Source organism: Triturus cristatus, chromosome 6 (genome assembly GCF_964204655.1).
Source record: "Triturus cristatus chromosome 6, aTriCri1.1, whole genome shotgun sequence".
NCBI lineage: Eukaryota > Metazoa > Chordata > Amphibia > Caudata > Salamandridae > Triturus > Triturus cristatus.
Window position 1 is genome coordinate 1,799,664,992 of NC_140589.1, and position 12,338 is coordinate 1,799,677,329.

At 41.7% G+C, this 12,338-nt stretch overlaps 1 protein-coding gene across 2 annotated transcripts in view; it reads right to left on the reverse strand.

Annotated features, from left to right (window-relative positions):
- Positions 1-9,443: 9,443 nt before the first annotated feature.
- Positions 9,444-12,338, reverse strand: part of LOC146822033 (uncharacterized) — a 274,413-nt gene continuing 271,518 nt past the window's right edge. For both annotated transcript variants that reach the window (XM_085613144.1, XM_085613143.1), the window contains exon 6: positions 9,444-10,204. In XM_085613144.1, the coding sequence (XP_085469270.1) occupies positions 9,987-10,204 (218 nt within the window). In that variant the 3' untranslated portion in view covers positions 9,444-9,986. The remainder of the gene's footprint in view (positions 10,205-12,338) is intronic.

Consider the following 12,338-nt stretch of genomic DNA (forward strand, 5'->3'; position numbering starts at 1 on the left):
TGCTCTAAAATCACAGCACCTGCTCTGGTGCTCCTTCAGATCTTCTGTTTGATGTTGTTATTGTAGCATTTCAACTAAACCAAAACTAACCATTTATTAAAAAAATTCTGAACTCTTCTACAGCCTTATCCTTTGAACTGCCAGAGTTGAAAGTAACAGTGGTGAGGCCGCCATCGAGGAAACCATGTTTGGACACCTCATACATGGGTTACTGTTCCCTAATGTGTAACCTGACTTTCCTGCCAAAGCATTTAGAAAGGGGTAATGAATTAAACAAATCCAACATGTCATAGAGGTGAGCAACCCTTTAAATCATTTTGACTTGTTAGAGGGACCAAATATGTCCTGGTTAGTGTGCAGACCATCCATGCAGACTGTTCAATAGAGATGGCTTTTGGGTCACTTATTTAAAAGACCAGCAGACCCTCACACCGAAAAGCATGATTAGGCTGGAAGAATCCATCATTTTTGGCACAACACCAAGATATATCAAGCTGTTTCTATCGAACAGGAGACAGAGTCTCTCTTTCAACATACTCATCCAAGCGTACTGCCTCCTTCTGTGGTGCTTTTCACTGTCATTCTTGTTCTTAAGATGTATATATATCCACCCACAAACATTCATGTCTACCTTTATGAATCATGTGGATGACACAAGATCATTGTGGAGCACATGGCATGAAAATAAAGTACTTACAGTATTACTAGCACCCCACAATTACCAGCTGCCTTCTTGCCCAGCACATTTCGATGTACCTTCATTCACTTAAATTAGAATATTAAAAAAGAGATCTTTATGATTCGCAACAATGCTCTTTCTATGGTAGACTACATTGCTAAGGTTTACTGTCCCTGCAAGTACAGTACATATATAAAAGTGGTTATTGAGACCTGCTAGTTCTTGGCAGCCCAAACTGGCCCTTGTTTTGCTTCACAGGAAAGCCCTAAAAAAAAGTTACCACCTTTGAAGCAACTTCATTGACTCCAGCCTGTCAATGTATTGTGGATAACTGGGCTAGACTCCATCAGCAGCATTTATTTAGAACTTCTAATGCACTGATTACAAGGTTGCAGGGCCTTCCAAACACTGCAATAAGACTTGCGTCTGGGACCTCTCAGCTGAACTATATTCTCCATGTGCTGTGTGAACTAGAATTCTGCTGAAACATTGCACATATGAAGGCCCTGTGCGTTCATCGCTCATTGGGCTGCATAAAAAAAGGCTTTCACTTCGGCAAACCCATCCATAGTTTCACATCAAAATCAGGTAATTTAGTGGCAATACTGCATCTGGGCCCTTATTATCTCAAGCAATTCGTCTTTGGAGCTAATTTACATATAATCTAAGGTTCATAATTACTTCTGGAGAAATAAAAGTAAGCCAAACCCAAGATTATTCAGCTTGAAGATGCAGCAGACCCTTACACTCCATGTAGGCATTTGCAGCAGCAAAAGGTAATTCGGTTGTGAATGTGGTTTACAAATAAACATAACTAACCCATAATACACCCATCACTTAGCTGGTGAATAGTTTTACATTTCTTAGACACAGTCTTTCAAGTTCTGCTTAATGGGCAAGTCTAACAATAACAGCAGCTTTATCCTTTCTGCAATCATTCTGTGATTGCATTCCAAACATGGGAAAACATTATTTTCATGTATTGAATGACCACCTCATCATATAGAGTGGGGAAGCCATGTGTGGCACCAAAGTGTCTACAAGCACAGCAGATTAAACATGGCAGAGAAAAAACTTCTTAACTGACCATTGGTGTCACCAATTCACTTCCAATATCCCAAAGTATCCTGAACAGTTACATAGACCAGTTGGGTTTGGGGGAGGATGTCAAAATCTTGCACTGTGTTACCTTATGGACTAATCCAATGCCACCTTCCTCCAGAAGACCAAATGTGTATCATCTGCAAAGGAATCTATTTATATCCCCAATGAATAGACTTCATCAGCTAATGACCTCATATATAAATTAAACAATGTAGGGCTAAGAGAAGAGTCCTGTGGTACGCCCCATTGAAGGGGATAATATCGGAGGTGCAGCCACCGTCAAAGATATGAAACGATCTATCCTCCATAAAGGATTTGAGCCAAGCTAGAGCAGGTCCAGTGATACCAGCATTGTGTATTCGTTGATAACGATATCATGGTTAACAGTATCAAACACTGCACTAAGATTGAGGAGGATAACAGGTGCCATACCTCCTCGATCAAGCAGCTCTTTCGCATCTTCCACCACTGCTAAATGGGCAGTGTCCGCACCATGGAGAGGACGGAATCTATTTTGGGTGGGATGCAGTATCCCATGCCTTTTTAAGAAGTTGATAGGAGAAGCATTAACGTGCTTCTCCAAAAACTTACTTATACCTGAAAGAAGGGAAATGGGCCTGTAATTGCCCAAATCACGGGGGTCAAGACTAGCTTTTTTTTTTTATTAGGGATTTCACCATCGCATGTTTTCATTGAGGTGGGACCATTCCAGTTCTCAGCAAAAAGTTCAATAATCCTGCCTGTGTCCTTGGCTAAGATCCTGGGGGGGGAGGGGGGCAGGTCATCAGGAGAGGTGAATTTCACTTTAGATAACGTGTCCAAAAAATTCTCTGGGCTTAGAATGGGGAACTTGCTGAGGATCTGAGGGGTGGTTAATGTCTTTTCCTCCACGGTTGGGACTTCCTTAGGTGTTGGGAGCACCTTTATATATGTCCTGAATTTTCTTCTGAAAGAATAGAGCAAGATTATTGCAGCAAGTCAGGGAGGCTCTAGAAGAGCTTTTACTACCTGAAACATTTCGTGGGAAGAATTGGATGTCAGGTTGATTTTTTCCTCATGGGATACTTTGAGCTTTTTTGATTTCGGATTCACATAGTCTGAAATTTTCCGGTATTCCTGTTTGTTGGTCTCGCTATAGTTTTTACTCCAGGCCCTCTCAATTTTTTGCATTCTTGCTTTATTTTGCTAAGTTGTGGAGTATTCCTGGGTGCTGACTTGTCTTTGGCTCTTTTAGTTAGTTTAGTTAGATCCCCTGGGTAACCTCTTCATTAGCTGTGAGCAGGTCTGAGCTCAAACTGGGTCTGGTATCACTAAGAGGCTGTGTCCAAACTTCTGCAGGTAGTTTCGACCGGGGGCAATCTTTATAGGTGGTTAGTTCAGTATGTGAAGACCAATGAATTTTTCCCAAAGTAAAAGGCCATCATAAAACGAGGAACACGCCGATGAATCAAGGATACTTTTGAACCAAACACTGGCATCTGAGGTGCATGAGAAATATACTGCACCCCGTAAATCTCTTTGAAATACTACGGAAACAGGAAACACTAACCGAAGCCCTGATGAAGTTCCCCTTGAGGGAATGAAACACGTTGGCTGGACCTTTTTATCAGATGGAATTCTTTGACAATTGAAATAAAGAAGATATTTTGTTTATAACCTTCTGATTTTTTGGACTTTCTGACTCGTGCACCCCGTTTTTCTTTTATGGCCATCATAGAATGGTCTGACCAAATGATAGGAATAGAGTCACCAAATCTTAACAGATTGTCAGAGGAGAAGATGGGTTCTAGCAGATGCCCCTTCTCATGAGTGTGGCCAGTCACCTTTTGAGTGCATGGTAAGGCCAGGAGATTTTGGAGTAGATCCGATGTGTGTGCCCCAACCGGCTCCTCTAGATGAATGGTAAAATCCACTAGAATAGAGAAGTTGCTTTTAGTGCCCGCCAACATTGCCACTACTTCAGGGAGAGTTTCAAGAAAATTACTGCTCGGTCCAGGAGGACAGTATAGTAAAATCCCTGAGAAAGTGGTATGAACTACATTATCTTAAAATGTAGGCATTCCATTGTAGACCATGCATGGGAATCTTCTAAACAATTTCAGGTACACGGTTGATCAAATCACTGACTTATCAAATTGATAGAGAGGAACAACTATTCTATGACTAGAACAAAGTGAGGAAGATGGGTTAGATTGAGATTGGTGTCAAATCACCAAATCCTGGCCTCTATTCACTGTTAACTATTGTTTGTCGATTAAGTTTCATCTAGACACACACAGGCAGAATAAAGAGTGGTCTTCTTACAGGGTATGTTGGTGGAGTGGTGGAAGGAGGGCGGCAGAATGATTAAAGATTGGACACCATATTGCAACAAATATCTTCACCGACTCCCCCATGTCAATTATCCCATACAATCAAAGAATGAGCTGTAGACTAAGGACTCCTATTTTTACCTAGGTAGGCGCTCTTTCCAAGACTCCAGATCGCAATTACAAGTTGTGTGTTGAGGAGGGTATACTAACTATAAAGTGAAAGGATCCTTGCTTCCACCCCGCCTGCAGTCAGTTAGTCAGTCAATTTACTTTATTCGATACTTATAATATAAGATCATAAAAGTACAGATAAATACAATTAAAAACATCTATACAAAAGAGAAAATTAAAAACAAGTTAAAATGGTAAAAAGGTTCGTAACATTCAGTTAGGAGACAGTTGATAAAACCTAGCTGATAAAAAACGTTTGAAATTCATTCTCGAATATTATACAATCGCCTGATCTTTCGTGATTGAATTGAAAAAGACGCCACAGAGAAACAAACCATAGGATTAAGCAAAGATTGTAAAAAATACATTGCCACATGACATTGTTTAAAATGGTATTTACACATCAGAGGCAAAATAAATATTTTGTGAGGTTCCGTGTAAAATTTGAAAAAGAAAAAAATTAGTAAATTTGATTGTGCAGAAACAGCATCACAAGGACAAAATGGTTATTCATTTATGCAATAAATTCCAGCTGGATGGGCCAACATACATGGGATAAAATTCAGTCGGAATCTGATTAAAAAGAATCTATGACGTGGGTTTGTCATGGTAAATAAGTATGATGTTGACCCTTCCTGTGTCATTGGTCCCTCTAGGTATGATTTGACCGATACGTTTGTGCAGTTTGTCTTCAATCTTGCGTCAGCCCTTTGTTTAAGGAAACTGGATTTTATCTCCTGTTTTGAGATGTTCAAACAGTCACTAGGGGCAACAAATAGACACTCTAGGCCTAGGGAAGAAAGGGTGGATTCAATGTAGGTGATCCATGGAATCCTATGGGCATTTTCCAGAGATAGGCAGTCTTCAATTAACTTTTGGATGACATAAATAGATTCCTTTCTCCAGATGGAATGACAACATGGTTGGCGCCAAATTAATTGTATCGGTAACATATGGGACTTCGAACTCTGGGCAATAAAGTGTAGCAGCTTACGGTGAGGCCCACTAGTTTTTTTCCAAAAATGTGTCCTCTATAGTTTGGAGGGCAGAGGGGTTACTATAACCCCATATGCCTGCCCCGTAAGTTACTACCGACACTGATTTAGCTGCATAAACATTTTTTTTACCATGTCGATGGGCTTCGCCCCTAATTTTTTAATAAATGAATGAAGAGCAATAATGCTTATCTCAAGTGATAACCCCCTAGAGGAGAGCATATTGGACCATGATAGTTGGCTATCAAATATTACACCTAAGTAGGAAAAGGTATTGGTGTGGGCAATTTTCTGGCCAGATATATGGAAGCTTGGGACCTTCCTATCCTTCCAGCCAGTGATTAAAATAAAGGACTTGACCTCATTGGTTTTTAGCCCTAGTTTTTGCATGTAGGTCACATAGATATCAAGTAACTTTTGCAGGGCAAGGCCCATGCGGGCAATTAGCACCGCATCATCAGCAACAGGCGAATTGGGGTGCGAACGTTGTTAGTTTTGGGAATGTGTGGTATTGAGTCCAACAGGGGAACTTCTACCCCATTAGTATAAATGAAAAACAGGAATGGGGTGAGTACGCACCCCTGTCGGACTCCCCTGTTGATTGGAAACGCCCTGGTGCACTCCCCCTCTCTCCTGTATCTGACACAGGCCGTGGCCGATGAAAAAAGTTGTCCGATAAGTATAATGGCCTCATCTATGCCCATTTCTTCCATTATCTTGCATTGGTGTTGGTGTACCATGCAGTCAAATGCCGCAGACAAGTCCAGAAAACGCCAAGTATAACCAGCCAGATTTCACTTGGGAATACTTGGCGATTAGGAGACTTAGGTTGAGGCACTGGTCCTGAGAACCCATTCCCTTTTTAAAACCATATTGGACCGGGATCAAGACCTTCTTTATGGCTGCCCATTCCTCTAATCTGTTCAGTAAAACCCTACCCATACGTTTTGCTGTGCTATCCAGCAATTAAATTGCCACATAGTTTTTGGCTTCGGATTGGTCTTCTTTCTTGTAAATTGGTACTGAAATTGATTTCTTCCATGAGTCTGGTGGGCCCTCCTTGGCGACTGCATTAAAAACGTTTGTCAGCACAGGACCCCATGAGTCCAGCTGGTCAATGAAGAAATCTATAGGAGTACAATCCGGTCCGGGTGCTTTGTTGCTATAGTACTGCATGAGTTCTTCTCTGATCTCATGATGATCGAAGATCATGGTGGGTTTGGTGAAAGGGACTATGGGTACGTTCTGTGATAGTACCCACTCCGCATTGGGATCAAATATGCACGAGAAGTATGTAAACCAGGATTCCTCATCTACAAGACAATCCAATGTTGGTACTGTGGATGGTTTGAGGAAAGGGGCATTAATAGTACTCTGAAAGTCCCTAGGATTTTTTGAGATAGCAGCTAGAAGGAGTTGCATGGCAGGGCATGCAACCTTATTCTAATATCCACCACCTCCCTGCCATTGTCCCCTGCAGCCTGTAAATAAAGAGTAATGCTGCTGGTGGGCTTTTGGAAAAATAGAAGAGTGGAGGTAAGGATTAGGCCTGGGAGGAAGCAGTGCTTTCCCAGGTCTAAATAAATCTTTCAGATTATGACGTTGAAGAACCATTTGGACAGGAAGTTAAAAGTGCTTCTGTTACCTCGAGACACCAAGTTTTATTCAGTTTTTAGCCGTGGCCCCCTAATTAGGTTGTGATATATGCAGATTTTCAAGCATACGCTTTCTCTGAATTTCACGTCTCTCGATCTGCACTTGGAAGTATCTTGGCTATTAACCCAGACCCTGACTTAATTATCCTAATCCAACACCGTTCATATTTTTTTTGCAGTGTCCCCATCTTTTACACATCTTGGCACTATTATCATGGATTACGATTGCTGCTTAGTTTTAACACCCTGCAAACCTGAACGGCATGATTATGAGGTAAGAAGAGAACTTCAGTAAACCTTGTCCCACCAGCCTGCTACCCGTGGGAATCTTCACCGTCATTAATGTTACCCAGTCTGACCTTCTCCCCCAATAAGCACACTCCACACTCCTTAAGACAGAAAGACATAACTTCAGTTCTCTATGGGCTGTATGCTTAATATCCTTCCTTTTTTTTTTTACCCCTTAATGTCCTTCAATTTTTTTGTAAAACTCAATTTAATTCCATTAGTCAAATGGTTGACCACAAAGAGAATCTGTTCACCAAGGCAATCCAAGGGGGTACAGCCCAAGCCCAGTCTTATAAATCAGATCCAGCCCCAACAGGACCATAAATCAATCTCTACTTGGGTACCAATTACCAATGCAGAGTAAGGAAACGGGTTGAGGAAACCAGCAAGACCGGTAAATGTACCATACTAAGGTGTCAAGGTGCAAAGGAGATAATGCAGGACATCACATGAGATGGTTCAAGTAGTTTGTAGGTCAGTTCCATCTAGATTATGAATACAACAGAACACACAATGATTTGGGAGAAGGAGGTTGGACCCACACAAGACTGGTGAATGTGGTGTTTTGAGCGGTGGTTCTCAAGCTCACCTACGGGCATTTGGTGTATGTCTTGGTTGCTGGAAGATGGCCCTTCTAGTGAGTTTTTGTTACCTGAGCTCTTCCTCGTGTGTCCTCCACGCATGTTACATTCTCAGTAAGACCTTGGTTTTTGCCTTTGGGTCTGAGGCAGTTCAGTTACAGCAAACTCGCACGTCAGCAGCTTCAGAAGGTTCATAAACGTCCTCCAGCTGTAACTCTAGCCTTCAGGAGAAAAGAAACAGATTCCCTGTCGAGGAAACGTATCTCTCAGAAGAGTTTGCACAGTCTTTACTGAAGTCAAAACTAGTACATAAACGTGGGCCAATGTTCATCTTAAATGTGGGCCACTGCCTAGGAGCTAGGACTTAATCATTCGTTGTGATGCGGTGACAGAATGTGGTTTTCTTTCACAGGCAAGCTGCATTGAAAGAAGAGACAGTAAAGGTGAAATATGTGTTGCATGATGTGTACTCGGCATGGCAAGCCAGATTTTCCCCAAAATAAGCACCACGTTATAAGATGACGCTCATAGCAGCTGTTGCACAAGTTTAGATGGTTGGTAACTAAAGACAAGCAGACTGGGAGGAACAAAACAATGGGATGTACGATGTACAGATCACAAACTCGCTATATGGCAGGAACATTGGAGAACCATTATCTTGTCTCTCAGTCCATGTATCCTTCCAAAGGATACCATTAAATCTGCACAAACATGGTCTGTAACCTATAACGCACAGCCCCAGTTACGGGTGACTGGACAGATTAGCATAGAGATATCCAATAGGCTCCCCTCCCATTTTATCAATCACTGCCACTAAACTTCACTGGTGGTCTACAGACTGGTCAAAATGAGGTTTCCTCCTGACAATGGGTGATAGGTATACCATGGGTCAGTCTAGTATTCTGCTGTGTATGAACAAAACAAGTAAAGCACAGAGCACTGTGGGCCTGGGATATGATGCCAATGTTGAAAAAGAAAAAGGGTCAGCTAACCAGAAATTTTAAAAAGGCCTGGAGAATAACTTTCCGCACACTATAGGGCCAGTCACTGCACTAAGGATACAATCTTAAAAAGTGGAAGCTGGCTTCTACAAACCCCAAAAACACAATGGTATTGACATACTGGTAGTTTTCTCCCTGCTCGCCAGTCATTGTTTGATTTCCTGCCCCGGATGACTTATTCGGCACTCTGAGGCAGGGTAATCTAGTGACAGTAACCCTGCCCTAACAGACTGGGGCAGCTGTTACTGTGACCAGGCTGCGTATTGTTTGGCAGGGGCAAGGCCAGAGGTCTACAGTGGCAGAGACTCTGCTGGTGCAAACCCAGTGCTTTCCATGACTTTAAATACTTTGAGGGGATCACAGGTTTGGCGAGGTGGGAGCCTTGTAAATTTATAGAAGCGCTCCCTCTCCATCAAACTCTAAATGGCTCCCCAAATTAAGATGCTTACAAAAACTTTCTTAATTCTCATGTCCTTTTCTACAGAATAGTCCTTATTCTGAAAGACCTCCTAAACATTGACCAGGATACCAAAGTAACATATTCTGCTCTTCTTTGAATAGTCCTTTCTTAGCTTCTTACTTCCTGTCAATCCTATAAGGACAAGAGTTCACATTCACTGTTTAAGATGTAAGACTGAATGATGCCATTATCAGTGATAACATGCGAAAAATAACTTTATTAAATTTATTTCATATAGACTACACATCGGCAACAAGGAGTAAAATTGTCAACACTTCGAAAGTGGGCGAATATAAATTATTTGTCACAGAGCAAATGAAAAATTATATCTTTATTACATGGACATGAGTTGAACAAGTGAGCCTTATTCATTTTCTGAAAATGAAGTCATGGAACTTTTCTCAGAGTAGTAGTGGTACACAATTTGATCTAGTCCTATAGAGCTCACAGATAAGGCATATGGGAGTTAAGAGTTTTATGGTTTTTAAATATTCTCAAAAACCTCTTTTTATAAATGCATTGCCTTCTCTTTTGTGGCACCTACATGAACTCCCAGCATATATTCTGATAAGAAAGCAGGTGCATAACAGTCATATTAAAGGCAATGCAATACATTAATTGCTTTCACAGATCTAGGTTGTTGAATTAGCTCTCATCGAGATTTTCTAATCAGACAAATCATTCGGGTATATATAGAAAAGTGGGGTGGGAAAGAGTAAAGGAGAGATATCAGTAGTCGATCAACTTCTGGCTTTAGCTTCCTCCTGTATCTTACGGGCCACGGATATGACAGCATCGTTGTTCATCTGTGAAGTATAAAGGCCGGACCGCTCTGAAAAGCGACAGTCTACTGAGTGAATGACAGATTGACGGTGGACTTGACTTCTACTGTCGAGATAGACAGTCATACTTTCATTAGGAACGTGGTTCATCACTACCAAAATGATCTTGGCCTGAGCTAAGAAACAAAAATAAAAGAAACTTGTTAGTGCTTTAGTTGTACCTATTTTCTTTGTCTTGCGAATGCACTCATTACATTTATCGTACTTTTCCCTACAAATCCACAATTACAAATACAACAAGATTGACACACCTTCTGTCAAAGATTGTACGCTCTAAATCTGATATGCAAGTTCCTGTCTGCCTGGGAAGATCTGGTCAAAATGTTAAAACGACTTCCAACTAGGAACCTTCCAGAGTATTAAAGCTATACAGATTCACAAATAAAATTGTATATTTAATTGGGTAGGTTTGCTCCTACAATTGGAATATATTTATAGAAGTGTCCCCTGGAAGCAGAGACAGTCCCAGCTGTCAAATACTCACAATCGTAAACATTACTACTATTGTTATCATTACTGTTCTTATAAAGGGGATTCATTAGGTAAAAATAAGCTCTAAGAGCCATAATATATTTATAAATTTGCATTGAACTTACTGTTTTTTTTCTTTATCTGCATAAGGAAAGGAATATGCTACTTACCAGTATGCATCTGTTCTTGGCATGTAGAGCTGCAGATCTATACACTGTGCATAGATCGCCATCTGGTGTTGGGCCCGGATGTTTGCAGTTTGTTTTTCCTCTTGGAAAGTCTTTGGAAGTCACGAGGTCGGTGACTCCTCCTTTGGTTCGTATTGCGCATGGGCTTCGGCTCCATCCTCAGATTGTTTTTCGCCAGCAGGGAAAGATGGAGCGTAGTAATAACAGTAAAGAAACCCATGTGTGTTGTATCTAAATAAGATAGACTGGAACGGATACAGGTAGCCGGGGAGGCGGGTGGGCGTGTATAGATCTGCAGCTCTACATGCCAAGAACAGATGCATACTGGTAAGTAGCATATTCCGTTCGAGGCATATGAGCTGCAGATTATACACTGTGCATAGACTATATAGCAGTACCCAACCCTAGCGGCGACCACCGGCATCCGTTGCAGTTGTTTGGAACAGTGTTTTTAGTACAGCCTGGCCCACACTAGCTTGTTGCTTGGTTTGCACATCTACACAGTAATGTTTTGTGAAAGTGTGCGGTGTTGACCATGTCGCTGCTTTGCAGATGTCATCTAGTGGTATGTTTCCTAGAAAAGCCATAGAAGCCCCTATCTTCCTTGTAGAGTGGGCTTTAGGGGAACAGATAGCGTTCGTTTTGCTTTGTGGTAGCAAATCTGTATGCATTTTACAATCCACCTAGATATCCCTGATTTAGAAATAGGGTTGCCTTTATGTGGTGGAGAGAAAGAGACAAATAGCTGTTTGGTTTTTCTGAAAGGTTGTGTTCTTTGGATGTAGTAAAGTAAGGCCCTTTTAACATCCAGTGTGTGTAAAGCCCTTTCCGCAACGGTTTGAGGTTGTGAGAAAAAGACTGGTAATTCTACCGACTGGTTTAGTTGGAATGGAGAAATGACTTTGGGTAGAAATTTTGGGTTGGTGCGGAGTAGAACCTTGTTCTGATGCATTTGGAGAAAAGGTTCCTGTATAGTGAGTGCTTGTATTTCACTAACCCTTCTAAGGGAAGTGATGGCCACTAGAAAAGCTGTTTTCCATGTGAGAAATTGCAGCTCACATTTATGTAATGGTTCGAAAGGGGGTCCCATTAGCCTTGTGAGAACTATATTCAAGTTCCAGACAGGTGAGGGTGGTACTCTGGGTGGCCTTCCATAAAGGCCTTGATGGCAGGCACCCTGAAAAGTGATAGGTGCTGCCTGTTCTGTAAGTAAGCAGCAATTGCTGCGAGGTGTAACCGAATGGATGTATATGCTAGGTTACACCTTTGTAGATGGAGCAAGTAACATATGATGTGCTGTATGGACACATTTAGAGAGTTGATTGTGTTGTTGTGGCAATGAACAACAAATCTTTTCCACTTTGCAGCATAGTAGTAGGGTGTCTAGCTTCCCTGATAATATTCATGCAATCAGGGGGAAGGTTAAGGTATCCGAATTCTAGGACCTCAGGAGCCAGATCGCAAGGTTGAGCTGAGCTGGGTCCGGGTGCCTGATCTCTCCATGGTTCTGGGTTAGGAGGCATGGTGAGAGTTGCAACTTTTGGTGTGGTACTACCGAGAGTTCCAGCAGTGTGGTGTACCACGGTTGTCT